This window comes from Poecilia formosa, unplaced genomic scaffold (assembly GCF_000485575.1).
Source record: "Poecilia formosa unplaced genomic scaffold, Poecilia_formosa-5.1.2 Scaffold221, whole genome shotgun sequence".
Lineage (NCBI taxonomy): Eukaryota > Metazoa > Chordata > Actinopteri > Cyprinodontiformes > Poeciliidae > Poecilia > Poecilia formosa.
The window spans coordinates 747,932-762,097 of NW_006800160.1; the positions used below are offsets into that span (position 1 = coordinate 747,932).

Sequence of the window (14,166 nt, forward strand, 5' to 3'; positions counted from 1 at the left end):
TCCACACTTGCAGCTTTAAATCACGTCTTTAAACAACATGCTCGGGCTGCAGCAGCAAAAGATACATTTCTACACCATGTTTTGTGACATGAATACAGACGGACTGCAGTCTGGGTTCAACTTACTTTACATGTGGACGGTCTCTGTTTTCTGTTTCCATTTTCTTCAGCCTTCATTCTGTCAGAGCTGAAATCAAAACGGTTCTTCATTCCAGAGGTTTCAAAGGAAGTGAGCTGGTCTGTCTTTCTCTCCGCTGAGGTGCTGCAGCCTCATTTTCACCAAGGCTTAGAGGGAGCACTGAAACCCTGCATGTTTAAACCGCTCTCCCCCCATGGGCCAGGAATTAGTTCATTTTATATCCTACACTTACTAAAACGGCTCATGCTTCTTGTAAATAGTAACACTGACATCCTGCTTTGGTGGCGGCTTCAGCTCAGTTTGCTTTGGGTAAAGTTATTGGTTATCGCAGCTTCCAGTCTTTATATTTGTCCCTTATTATGCTTTTGTTGGTGTTTTTGTGGCGTTTCATCGCATTCTGAAACTCAGACATTTGTTTCCAGGTGAGCGTACTCAATGATTTGAGTCTAAAATGTAAGCAGATATAAAATCGTATTCCCCTACTTTTTCACATTTCAGCTCAACAAAATGTTGACGCGGCGCCACAAAAACGGCTTCTTTGGAAAACTGAAGCTATTGTTTTAATTTTTCTAGATTTAGCCGCTTTGTGTTTATATTTTTTTGTTTCTCTGTTACGTTGTGACTCTTTCACTCCTCCTGAGCTGTAAGGTGTTTAAACCACTGCAGTTACTGGCACAAACATCTGCTGTTTGTCATATATTTGAAATGTTACTGTTCTTATATATAAAGATATAAATTACAGCCGTTACGTTTTAAAAACAGGTTTATGTCTTCTGTAGCATTGAAAAATATTAAGATTCTATTTTGGAAATTGAAATAATTTTGAAACAAATGTGATTTAAAATAAAAAGAAGTGTGTGAATAAGGTACCAAGAACTGCTGAAAAATAAATGAGCTTAAAATCAAAGTCTGAGTGGAGTCATTGCTGTTTAACTACTGGAGTTGGAGTAAGTTGTTTTGTTTTTACAAGAAAAAAAATTATTTTTGTATTTTAGAAAAATTAGCCTTTTGGAAAACAATTTTCCATTTTAAAAACATTGGCAAAGGTATATGTTACAGTTGAAATAATTTTACTTTGGACAACCCGACATTGTTCAAAATGTGCTGAGTAGATGACAATAAGGGGCATTTTAATGTTTGTAATCACTAATTTTGAGGTGTAGTTTAAATACTTTATAAACACTCACTGCAAGAATCACTATATTTGAAGGATAAAACGTCTTTTAATTTAGTAGAGAGAACAAGAAGGGAGTGAGAAGATGTATTCGCTTCTGGCTTTATCAAAACATTTCGGGTAAAATCTCCAAGAGGCTTTTTTCTCTATTTAGGAAAAGTCTATCGACCTTACATTAAACCTTATCGTTGCAGTTTTCTTAGAAGACTGTAGAGGGCAACAGTGCTTCAGGGTGTCGATGCGGAAGTGGCGCAGTGCTTGTTTTCTTCCAGCTGCGTCTCCGGTTTATTTTATCGGTATTTGTGAGCTGAGCGGTCCAGTTATTTCCACTCCTTGATTGCTAGAGCTGTCGTTGCATTTTCAATGGGGGCTCACGGGCTTCTGGGGAACCAGCCGGACTCCATAGACTACTCGGTGCATGAAGCCTGGAATGAGGCTACAAATGTCTACCTGCTGGTCATCCTGGTCAGCTTCGGCCTGCTCATCTACGCAAGAAAGTAAGCACGGGCTTTAAACACGCACCTCTTTTACTTCATGGAAATAGAGAAAATATAGCTCCTACTTCAGTGTATCACTCCGCACTAATTCCGTTTTCCTTCGTATCTACCGTGTGCATAAAAGAATCAATCTGTTAATTGAAAATTGTTGACTATACATCAGTAAGTTAAGCCTCCAAAAAATGTGTAGTACGCTAATGACAGCAAGAAAGACAGTTTGACAAAAAAGAAAGAAAGATATACTTACATACAGATGCGTGCGTTTTGTGTGTTTTTAGTTATTTATTCATACAAGAATAGTATTCAATATTAATATATTTTCTTAAATATTTCCTGCGTTTTCATAAGAAAGAAAAATGATGTTAAAGGAGCAGTGCTATTGACACCTGGTGGAACTGGATCTGTTGAGCTTATTCTACTGAACTACTTCTCTGCAAAATGCTGATTAAAAATAATGTTAAAGGCTTTTAAAGGAGAAACGTTGCGATGACTTCCTGATGCCGGAGTTTCAAAAAGAGCAGGAGCTTCTTAAAGAAACAGAGGCTCATTTTCAAGACGAAAAATTGCAAAGTCACATTTATTTTAAGTCATGTTTGATACATTATTTTTTTTATAACAACTGAAGGTAACCTGATTATGCTATAAAATGCCACTACGTGCCTGGAAAATACATAATACTGCCCCTTTAAACAATATAACTTATGATGCACAATACAATAGCTGTCAATGTAAAAAAAAAAAAGAAAGAAAAGAAATTGCTCAATTTTTGTTTGTAGGCAGTGGTAACATAAAATATGAGAACCTTTCCAATTAGATGTTAGTGGTTATCCTACATTACATGGATGCAAACTGGAAAATTATTTCCATTTCTAAACAGACTTGCAAGTGCAGCTCCTGTTTTTCAGCCCTACACCTCAGACACATGAGGTTCAGGAGGGAGAGTGGGATTCACGCTAAGTTGTATATAGCAAAACTTGTAAATATAATTTGTGGTGCGTGGAGCTGTAGTGCACCTCATAGTGTCACTATGAAGGCACTATGAATGCCTTCATAGTGTCTTTATAACACTATTAAGGCATTTTTTTGTTGTTGTGATGGTGCTTATGTAAACCTGTTGTGATCCCGACTAGAAACAAGAGGAAGATCATGCGGATCTTCACGCTGCCTCCCACCGTCGGCAGCATCCCAGAGCCTAACTTCTACGACAGCCTGCAGAAGGTGCGGCTGCGGCAGCAGCTTGAGATGTACTCTCTGGGTGAGCGCGCAGCCTTACAAAGTCTTACATAATCATTTGTCTGAAATTAAGGCCTTAAAATGTCTTGAATTCCTTTTTATAAAAGTTAATAACAGGTTTTAAATTTTGTTGACAGAACTATTTGATGTAGTTTTTTTTCTGAGTCTTTTCTTTCAAGCAAATATTAGAGTCACACTCAGACATTTTCATTATGGCTATGGCTAACTAGCTGCTAATACTTCTTTGCTAGCTAGGTAGTTAGCTTGCTAGTTGCTTTTTCGCGCCTATCATGACCATGATAGTGCAAATTTATTGCTAGTTGGCTGGACAAAGTTTGTACATTTCTGTGGAGATTTAGGTCTTAGATTCCATTCACAACAGTTTTGAAATGTTTTAAAAAATTGAGTTGGTAAAATCTGCAGAAACCCTGGTAACTTGATTTAGTTTTTTTATTAGTTCTCATCAGTTTCTGTTCTTAGAAACTGAACATTGAGTTAACCATGTATAGACTTTTGAAATCAGCCACCGGTGTCGATGTAATCTTTCTCTCCAGCCAGGAAGTTTGAACAACAGCAGCAGCAGCAGCAGCAGCAGACGGACAGTGTGCAGCTCTCCATGGAATGAGAAACAGTGTTTTCAGCCCCTTCCCATGAGTTCTGGACACAGATGGAGGTGGACTTGGACTCCTGTCAGAATCAGAGATGGTACTCCCCGTCAGGAGCTGAATGGACGATTAGACATTAGCAGACGCTTTGAAGGTGTGTGGCATTTCTCCAGCCTGCAGCGGGGAGAGCACGAATAAATGAAGGAGAGCACGAAGAATTAAAAGGACGTGAAAATTTTGTTTATCATTAATGTTCGCACACATTTAAACCAGTGGTTAAAGAAAAAAAAAAGTGGAAATGTGTTGTTTATTCATGCATAAAGCCCAGATCACGATGCTAATGTGATGTCGGAGGATGAGCTCAGAGACGTAACAGGAATGTTCTCCGTCGAACGTGTTTGGTGACCCAACAGTGGCTTGTCCTGGAGAGATTCTCCATGTCTGCATTTTATTTTGAGACTTTCGGCAGTAGATGTAAAGACATTGTTCCTATACACAGTCCCTAAACATCTGCTCATCAGTCTCCCTATGATATTTTGAGATGTTTACTCACGTTTTAGAACATTAAAGCTGTGAAGAAATTAAATGTTATTACTCTGATTTACTGCTTGCTGCTGTGATTTTTATCAAGCTCTACAGTATCTACGATGCATCAATGTAAGGGAGGATTGTCTGCATCTGAAGATCATTCCTCTTGAGGAAGATTGGGGGTTCCATCAGAACAATGATTCCAATAACATATATATATATAAATAACCTATGTGTATATTTTTGGGCGTATGTGGATTATAGGAATTCTACACTATCCATCTGATCCTTGTTTTATGTTTTTTTTTTCCCGGAACCAACAGCCTAAAAGATGCAGTAAAAGAGCCGTAGACGGGACTGGATCTTGGCCGCCCGCTACAACCACAGTGCTATGCAACGCTCCCTAGTTCTTTGTATTTTAAAAAATGTTGAAGTTGTATATTACGCAATTTTACAACTGTTTACCAGTGCAAATGTCCAATATTAAAACTGTATTCGGGCCATGAATATTATGTCTGAACAGACGAGGAACTTGTTAACAGTTTCGTGGGCAACAGTGACAGATGGCCACGGTACGCAAATGTTTGATCTTTTGTACACTGTACTGAAAACGTACTTTCCCGTTTTGTTGGCTTTATATTGGGCACACTTGAGTTTCAGTCCAAACTAATGTGAGCATCAGCTAATGGTAACCTAAGTAAATACAAATCATAGATTAAGTTAAAAAAACAAACAAACATGAAAACCAACCTGGCTTTGTGTGAAAATGCAATAGCTCATCCTGTTAATGTTTTTTGTGGTTCAGTTTCACATGCCACACATTGCCAATAGAAAAAGGAATTGCTTAAACAGACATGGAGTAGGCTCAACGGTCTCAAAAAGCAACACACCACACCCAGATTTCAAGAAAAAAAATCACAAACATCTACAACTGCAAAAGGTTATGACTTTGGAGTGCTAGCAAAGAGCCACTATCCACCAACATGAAGGTGGCAACATGATGGTCTGATGCAGATTGGCTACATCAGGCTTTGAGGTACTTTGCTGTAGCTGGTGGGAGCAGAAAATCTTTAAGGAGAAACTTTACACAAATATACTTTTAATGACTGCATAGAACCCTGCATTAAAACATTTGTTTTTCATTGGAAGATATTTAAAAACTGGATGAAAAACATTTAAAAAACAATCATTCAAAGATGACCAACTTGTTGGGGCAGAATTTATTTTGAAGGAAACATTCGACAACTTGCTCTCTGAATGTTCCAGGCGACACCAGGAGGTTCCCTTTGTTTGATATTTCAACGGCTCGACCCATGTGTCTGCTGATGACAGGAAGTGGATGTCAGCCCTACAATAGTAAATGTTGCCAACGTGCTGATAGAGGAAACGGTGCGGCGATGACCAACACAATGAAACAGATGGCCGCCCTTCGTTCAAGGCAAAAAACTCATCTGAATTAAGGCTCTCGTGTAGTGCACGTTCAGTCTGGACTTCTCTCTTTGGGTAAGGTGTTTGAAAAGGAAAATTTACAGCATCTTTTCAAAAAACAATAGTTACAATTACACACATTAAAGTTGATAGCTTCTGCAGTGTAAACAATGCTTTGGTGCATACACCTCTTTGGAAAGATGTAGTCTTCCTGCATTAGCTCGTTTAACCTTGGCATAATGGCTTTTTTTTTAAGCGAATATTTACAAAAAAAGCTCCAGATGTTAATCGTGCAAAGTGGCTTCCCTTGCACCTCAACCCATAAGACGAATAGAGAGTGTTAAATACAACTAGTTCTGAAACAGGAGAAATAGCAACTATATACAGAAAAGGCCAGCAGCCAGTAGCAATGAAAACACAAGAGGCAGCATTAAAATCCAGCTGTTTGGTCGGAAGCAAACCAAATCCGTATATTTTAGAGGAAAGTTCAAGTGGCGAGAGCCAGTGGAGTGCTCGTGTTAAAAGGCGTCGTGCTTCACCGGTGGGCAAAGCCCCGTCTATGGGGACAGACGTCCAGGTCGTCCACACGGAGCTGGCTGGTGTAGTCGGAGTCCCAGTCCCGGAGGAAGAGCCGCTCCGCCTGGCTCTGCAGCGTCTGCTGGCCCTGCTTTACGGCCGAGCCGGTCTGGTTCACCACCAGGCCCACGCCGGCCGTGTGCGTGAAGTAGTTCTGAGACCAGTTGGACGTGCCTGAAAACAGAAACAGGTTTCAGACAACGATGTACTTCATCTGAAGTTTCAAAACACGGATCAGCCGTGTTTCTATTGGCTGTGTAAATTGTGCAAATTAGAATTATGAAAAACAATGTGCTATATGGAAACACAAAGTTTTGAAAATAAAAACAAAACATTTCTGATAGGTTTTTGTGCTAGGATGAGGTTTTTTTTTTGGCATATTTCACATCACAGAAATGGAAACACTTTTTGCATCTCAAGTCCTGTGGTCAGTAGTAACCGGATGTTACTACTGGGAGAAAAGACAAAAAAGACAACAGGAAGTGGTGGGAGGATAATGATATGGCATGACTTTTAATGACTTATGGCAGTGTTTCTCAACCCTGGTCCTCACCGCCCTCCTGTCCTGCATGTTTTAGGTATTTCCCTTCTGCCACACACCTGAATTGTATCTCTGGGTGATTAACAGCCTTCTGCTGTACTTGATGGTCATGCAATCATTTGAGTCAGCTGTTCTGGAATAGAACATCCAGAGCAGGGGGGCGGTGAGGACCAGGGTTGAGAAACACTGACTTATTGTGCGAACAAACTTATTTACGTGATTTTAATTGTGTTTTTCATTTAATGGAAAAACAGCAGTTGCGAAATTGTCTTTGTTCAACATTAGAAGAACAGTAGCTGGGTTTTTGCTAAATGGGAAAGTGCAAATTTCAGAAAACCCCAAGTTTTTTGAGAAAAGGTTTTTGTGCCAAGATGAGGTGGGGTATTTTTTGGTCGTTTTTTTCTAGAAAAACCAAGGAAACTTCAGTTTGAAAAGTGTAACATTTTCTAGAAAAAAACTGAGGTTCAAAAGTTTATCATTGTTTATCATCATCATCCAGTTTTGGAAATTTTGAGTTTCAAACATCAAAAATGTGCAACTTCTGACATTTAAACATTTCCATCTTTTTTTCTAAAAAATTTCCACCTTTCAAACTCTGAAGTTTCCTTAATTTTCTATTTTTTGGCAGGAATGTACTCTTCTTGTTATGCTCCGTCGTAGACGTTAAAAAAGCCAAACAGACGATGCGGGACAGTGATGTACACGGAGGGAAAGAAATCGGGAGTTTCCGTCATATGAAAGGTCTTTGCCAAAATGACCTGAGACCACCTAACAATTTGTGTCACTTTGGCTTCGGATGAAGTATGCCAAAGCTTAGTGCTCTGCTTCCCGGCAGAATGTAAATGCAACACTTTTTAGCTGTTTTTAATCAGAGAACCCGTTGATCCACCTTAAACATAAAGTCATAATTCTGTGCAGCATACCTATATAGAGCACTCTGTCCGTCACCATGTATTTGGCGTGATTGACACGTGCGAAGGGGATCTTCATCTGCTCCTCAGTTGACGGCACCGTAAAGATTTTCTGCAAACAGAAACAAGATTAAAGTCACTTTTGTTTTTATCATCTTCAGTAATTGTTCTGGTTTTGGCAACGGAGCTGATAATAATCTTACCACATCAATGTTGCATTGGAGTGGAGGCCTGCTGAGCACCAGCAGGGACTGCAGGAAGATGAACATGGAGGCCGGCGAGTGCTCCCAGCAGCTGACCATCAGTCTGACCTGCACCCCTCTGGTGCACGCTGCGGCGCGCAGCCTGGAGTCGATGGCGGGCCAGAACCTGCAGGATTGAGACAAAAAGAAAGTTAAAAAGAAGGAAAGAAAAGAAAAGTTTTGTTGTGTTTAATCAACCGGCTGGACGTACTGTAGTGGCTCTGTGTACTGAGACAGAGGGAGGTAGTCCATGACCGATATGTGGATGAACCTCCGGGCGTCGTCGATGACAGACAGGATGGTGGACAGATCGTCGGAGCGCCCTCTGGCGGAGATGGACGGTGGCGCGCTCTGCAGGGAGACGGAGGAAAAAAGAAAAAAAAAACCCACAAAGGTTTTTGCTTCTGGGAACATAGAAGCTGATAAGAAACGAGACGAGCGGTGGACTCACAGACAGGTAGACCTGAGCAGGGACTCCATTAAAGTTTAGGTCCAGAGGTTTGTCGGCACTGGACAGAGCGGACAGACGGGCGGGCCAGAACGGAGGGAGGGAGCCGCTCTGGGACCCCCCGACAGCCCAGTACACCCCAAAGATCCGAAAGGCGTCCTGAGCCAGGCAGCTGCAGTCCTCCACTGACAGGCCCACCTCTTTCACCTGTCACACACACACACACACACACACACACACACACAGTCGTGCTTTCATCACTTGTGGGGACTTCACATTGACTTCCATTAATTTCTACAGCCTAACCCATACCATAATCCTAGACCTAGGACAAATATGCACAATACATTGCAAACACATCTGTGTTAGTCTTTTTTTTTTTTTTTACTTTCAGGAAGTTATGATTCGTTCTCATTGTGTGCAATATTAACATCACAAACTCTTTGACATGCCATTGTACTTTTTAGGCTTCTGGATCAAAGCAGCGCATATTACTACTGAACAGGGCAAAGGTCACAGAGAGAGGCGGAAGGAAAATCTGGATCGATTTGATCTATTTTCTTTATGCAGAAATAATATTACCTATGTGTTGTCTTTCTACTCTTCTGAACGTCTTAAAGCAACGCAGTGGAGTTGACTCTTATTGAAAATAACTTAAACAGATAACAGTCTAAAGTTTACACAACATGATGAAATTAGATAAAACCTCCCACCGATGGTCGCTTTTAGACAAGCTAAAGTTTTCATACATTTTGAAATTTCCCCACGTTTTGTCCCGTTACAACCAGACTTATTTTTTTATTTTTTTGGAAGCCCATTTTTGGAGTTATAAATTTATAATTTTGAGATACCAAGACATAATTTCCTCTTTCCCAGTCAGAATTTTACGATTGTGATATGTGGGCTTTCTCAGGGACGAGCCTCCTTAGATAGATAGTGTGACTTTGAATCTCACTTTTGATTTTATATATCATAATTATGACTTTAAAAATTTAAATAACTTTTGACTTTCTATCTCAATTATGACTTTTTCTTGTAGCTGTGACTTTAAAACTCAAAATTCTAACTTTTGCTATGATTTATTCTAATAATTCTAATATGACTTTTATTCAAATTATTGATTTACTTTTATTATAACCTTTACTCTCATAAATTACTTATAGTAATTATGACAATAAAACTTGATATTATGACTTTTATTCTTGTAATTTTGAAATTAACACTCAATAATATTACTTATTTTCATAATTAGTATTGTAAAACTTGAAATTATGACTTTCTCTTGGGCTTTTATTGTTTCTCTTTTGTGGCAGAAATGGGCTTCCGTACACAACAGCACATCGTTCTAAAGAGGAAGAAAACAAGTTATTTTCTGTATGTTTTGAAAATAAAAGTGTGCTGTGCATTTCTACTGCAGAGTTAAAAGGGTATGGATACTAATGAATCAGCTGAATGATCAGCCCACCGAATTACGTTTCAACCAAAGGATGGGAAACTTCCCTACATTAGGTAAAATTCTTTTGAAATGGCCATAAAACACATTTCTCCTCCAGCACCATCTGGAGGTGAGGCTCTAAATCTCCGTGCTGCTGTACCTGACTGAGAGAACGCCAGTCCATGTTAGCGCTTCCCAGGTAGAAATGCTTCTGGTCCACGACCCAGAGCTTGGTGTGAACGATGCCTCCGGTCACGGCGCTCAGGTTCACCTCTCTGACCTGTGCACCTTCCGGAGACAACATGGCGGATCGTCGTTAAGACCACAGCTCTGAAACGCCAACATGGCGCTGTAGCCGGAACATGATTGGGGTTCCTACCTGCTGCGCTCAGTTCTGCTGTGTCCTGCTTTGAGGTTTGAGGGGCGTTGACAGCAACCTGGAGTTTCACGCCTCTGGATTCAAGTTTCTTGAGCCGCTCGAAGACTTTTCTCCCCTGCACAACGCAGAAACACAAAAGCATAAAGAAAAACCTTCAGGGTTTCCTTTGCGTGTAATTTATAGTGGTGCAACGTCACTGCAAAATAAAAGTCTCAACACATTCAAAATGTATTGGCCCCCCACTTGGCTCACCTGGGAGTCTGAGGGGTTGTCTGATTGGACGTCGCTATCCCGCAGCGTGAAGTAAAACGCAGCGATGTGGACCGAGCTTTTGGCCTTATCCAGCAGACGAAGCCAGCTGTCTGCGATGGTCGGCCCGGGCGACGAGGAGGACGGGTACAGGCCGACGGGGATGCTCTCCACCAGCTGCACTCTGCACAGCACAGAGGGACATTCTGGGTCAGCTTTCACTTCATTCGCATCCGTCAGAGGGGTTCAACCTCTGACGGGTGAACCCCTTTTCTGATAATACTTGCCGGCAGTCTGAGCTACAGTGCTCCGGCACCAAGCCGATGCCCTCCAGCCGGTGCAGCTCCAGCTGCGCCGCTAGCTGAGCCACGGACGTGGGAAGCCCGTAGAGCCAGACGTGCAGGCCGAGCCCTCCCACCAGCAGCAAGAGGAGGAGAGAAACAGCGGAGCACATCGACCTCTGTCAAACAAAGACAGACGCACATGACTCAAACTCGACACGGTGTGCAACCGTCCTGCATTCCACAGCTCTGACGGCAGGGTGTGGCCAGATTCCTTCAAGTATGACTGAAGAAGTTCACACGGCCATGAAAACATTGATAGACGGACTTAAATCTGATCTCTAAAAATTAGATCTTTTCCCAATCTGTAAATGCAGGCGATGGCAACGTTCTTCATTGTGGAAGTTGTTGCCAAGTAAAGAAAATCTTATAGTTGAATACACTGGTTAAATTAAGTTGTTGGGTTTTTTTAACCACATGTTGAGAGAGCAAGAAAGACTCAGAGTACAGCAGAGTTCTACGTCTGTCTTGTCATGGAAGATGCTGGATTTGGAAATTTTAGGGTTAAGGTAAGGTTGTGTATTGTCTCAACAAGAAGAGACTGTCTGTGTAATCCTAGACGCCAATATAAAATGCTAACGGTGCTTTAAAAGCTCTAATTGTTGCACCCTGCGCGTCTTTATGAAGGATAGTGGAACTCACCTTAGTGGACTGGGTGGTCTTCTCACTAGGTGCTTTTCTTGGTTCCACATAAGAGGCGGAGTCATCCATACAGGGTTCTTCTACTTCAGAATCTGGAAGCTTTGTTTGGCTTTCGAGCGGTTCCTGATGTTCCTCGACATCCTCTGAATCGTTGGCCTCGGATCTTTCGGTCGCCAGGTCGGCTTCCGAAGACGATCGGCTGCTCTGGGATTCGGTCGCTTTCACCGGCTCCCAAGGTGGTTCTTCTTCCATAATGAACTCCGTGTGCTCGACCACGGCGACGTCAACCTGCTCTTCAGATTTCTCCGTGTCTCCGCAGGCGGAGAGGGTCATCCCCGGGCGTTTTTCCTCTGGCTTCTGGCTGAGGACGCTCTCCTGCAGGAGGGAACTCAGAAGTCCTTCTGGTGTGCTACCCACTTTAGTTTTGGAGCGTTTGTTCATGTCTTGCTCTGGCCTGAGAGGAGGTCTGGGGCTGGCAATCATGACACCCTGAGCAGGCTCTGCGATATTCTTTGTTTTCGGGGCGGCGATCGCAGAGGTGTGATCTGCTGCGGCAGCATGTTCCACACTGCTGGATATTGAGGTCGTGATAAAGCTGGGAACACGGACAGATGGAGGAGGCAGTGCTGATTCTCCAACCTCGGGGAGTTTGGACTTTAAAGTTTCCACGCTCGCACTTCCGGCTTTGACAGAAGGTTGCACTACGTGAACAGGGGAGTCTTTTCTGGGAGAGGGAGGCTCGGTGGTCTGACTTCCGCTGCCCGGTCGCTCGGCGGCCTGACTTCCGCTGCCCGGTCGCTCGGCGGCCTGACTTCCGCTGCCCGGTCGCTCGGCGGCCTGACTTCCGCTGCCCGGTCGCTTCTGGTAAGTAGGAATTCGGGAGACTGGTTTCCCACCTTTTCGATTCATATCTTCTTTCTCCTCTGTTTCTTTTCTCTGGGTCCTTTCATCTATGTGGAGGGGATCCAGAACAACCCGGCAACCCTTCAGATCCTGAGAAAGACAGACGCATTGTTTGACTGCAAAGCTCTGAATCTGAATATCACCACGGTAAGACACTAAGATCTACGAAACATCAACAACAGCAGTCGTTCAAAGTTTGGCTCAGTGTGTTACCTTCCTGTAGCACAGAAATGACTGGTACACACACACACCCACCCATTCAAATTAGCTGCATCAACTGGCCCACCGCAGCCTGCGAGTGTTTGTTTGCTCACATGACACCGCAGTGACTACAGGATCAATTCATTCAAAGGTCTTCACAGACTCAGAGCTCCACCTGCTCTGCTTCTGCAGTTAACATTTCATAAATATGCAGGAGGCTCCATGGCAACCGTAACACACTGTTCCTTCAGGGCATCGGCAGTGTGAGGTCACATTTCAAGTTATTTCAGAGCTGCATTTACATCTTTACTCCTGCTGGAGAGATAGTTGGAAACTTCTCTTTGAGCGGAATATAAATAGTCTAAAAAAGTTAAAAACAGGCTTTTCCACCTCCAGTAAATAAAAAACATTAAACATTAAACAGTAAGAAAGAAACAATATTATATATAGGCCCGTCACAATAACAAATTTTACTGGATGGTAAACTCTTCAAGAAATTAATGTGATAAGAAAAGATTTTGCTTTTGTGCTTTATATAATTTTGAAATTGTAGAAAAGTTTGTTCAACTATGTTCAAACAGTACTTTGTTTGCTTCAAGGTTATAATGAGATGATTACAGGTGAACGCTTTTACTGACCTAAATAGTGAATTATCCATCTTATGTCTTAATATTCTGTTCAATTAATCACACTTTGAGCCAAAATGTATTATCCATACTACTAGATAATGATACTATTAATGCAGCACTTTGAAACCACCTTTACTGTTTTATCTTTACCTTAAAACAGTCAGACGTTGAAGTACAGTCCTCCAATCAGATTCAACAATGACATCAAAAACACCCTTTAAAGAGTCTCTCTTTCAAAGAAAAGTGAAAAAAAGAGTAATGCCTGAGGCAGCACTGCATTACAAATGCTAAGGTACAAAAACAAATTTCAGCACTGCATGTTTTAAATAGACGTGTTTGCAGCTCTAAGTGGAATCAGAAAATCGTCCACCCACCGCTAACTTTGAGTTTACTCCATTAATGCCAAACAAAGTCTACATTTCCTGCTGTAGTAAAAGTGTTTTTAGAGTTAACCTTCCTCTGGTTCAGAGCTGGTAAAAACCCTCCTCATTGAAGTCATCCAGCAGGTGAGAGCCTGACCCGCTGAGATCTGACGGGAAGCAAAACAAACTTGAAAACCGAGCAAACACTGAGCTTCCACAACAAAGAGCCGGTCTTCACGGTTCAAAAGGGAGAAAGGAGCCAATGGGAGAAGGTTAATCACACAATACAGTTCTGTGCGATTAACACAGTTCTGCTTCTACTAGCTTAAGTATTAAAGAAATGTTCAGCCTTTAAATACTACAAGTATCAGTGACAAGTTCATTTCAATCATTTGTTTGAAAAATTAAAACTCATACAGATTAAACTGACACAAAGCAATACATTGTGTTTATGTGTGCGTTTGTTTTGAGGATTATGGCTTACAGATAATGGAAACGCAGAGAAATACAGTTTTTCTGATCAGTAAATTGCAAAATACCAATTACAAAAAGCAATAGTTGTTCCATATCTGAGCATGTTAATGGAAAATTGAGTGAAAGGAAAACAGTAGAGATGTGCCAATCAGGTTTTTTCCTGCCGATTCCAATCACCCATGAGGGCCAATCGCCGATACCGATCACATAATTATTATTTTTTTAATCAT

General features: G+C 41.7%; 2 protein-coding genes across 9 annotated transcripts in view; one reads left to right on the forward strand and one right to left on the reverse strand.

Moving 5' to 3' along the window:
• The first annotated feature begins 1,532 nt into the window (after positions 1-1,532).
• smim19 (small integral membrane protein 19) lies at positions 1,533-4,251 on the forward strand. Its single transcript, XM_007568380.2, has 3 exons — positions 1,533-1,809; positions 2,940-3,064; positions 3,597-4,251. The coding sequence occupies exons 1-3, from the start codon at positions 1,676-1,678 to the stop codon at positions 3,665-3,667; spliced, it is 330 nt and encodes a 109-aa protein (XP_007568442.1). The 5' UTR covers positions 1,533-1,675; the 3' UTR covers positions 3,668-4,251.
• Positions 4,252-5,376: 1,125 nt separating this feature from the next.
• pld7 (phospholipase D family, member 7) overlaps positions 5,377-14,166 on the reverse strand; it is a 12,152-nt gene continuing 3,362 nt past the window's right edge. For 2 of the 8 annotated variants that reach the window (XM_007568381.2, XM_007568384.2), the window contains exons 3-12: positions 11,368-12,360; positions 10,672-10,844; positions 10,388-10,568; positions 10,136-10,250; positions 9,917-10,044; positions 8,325-8,528; positions 8,085-8,224; positions 7,835-8,000; positions 7,644-7,743; positions 5,377-6,353 (exon numbers count right to left, since the gene is read on the reverse strand). In XM_007568381.2, coding sequence (XP_007568443.1) covers positions 6,139-6,353; positions 7,644-7,743; positions 7,835-8,000; positions 8,085-8,224; positions 8,325-8,528; positions 9,917-10,044; positions 10,136-10,250; positions 10,388-10,568; positions 10,672-10,844; positions 11,368-12,360 — 2,415 coding nt within the window. In that variant the 3' untranslated portion in view covers positions 5,377-6,138. Of the gene's footprint in view, positions 6,354-7,643; positions 7,744-7,834; positions 8,001-8,084; positions 8,225-8,324; positions 8,529-9,916; positions 10,045-10,135; positions 10,251-10,387; positions 10,569-10,671; positions 10,845-11,367; positions 12,361-12,525; positions 12,631-14,166 lie in introns of those variants that run through there. The other 6 variants (XM_007568383.2, XM_016679810.1, XM_016679811.1 and 3 more) reach the window with 6 other exon arrangements.

Excerpts from the sequence above, each read along its gene's own strand:
- smim19 (XM_007568380.2), top strand. The coding sequence starts at position 1,676 with ATGGGGGCTCACGGGCTTCTGGGGAACCAGCCGGACTCCATAGACTAC. Across the intron at positions 1,810-2,939 it reads CTGCTCATCTACGCAAGAAA|AAACAAGAGGAAGATCATGC; the intron begins GTAAGCACGGGC and ends GATCCCGACTAG. Across the intron at positions 3,065-3,596 it reads GCTTGAGATGTACTCTCTGG|CCAGGAAGTTTGAACAACAG; the intron begins GTGAGCGCGCAG and ends CTTTCTCTCCAG.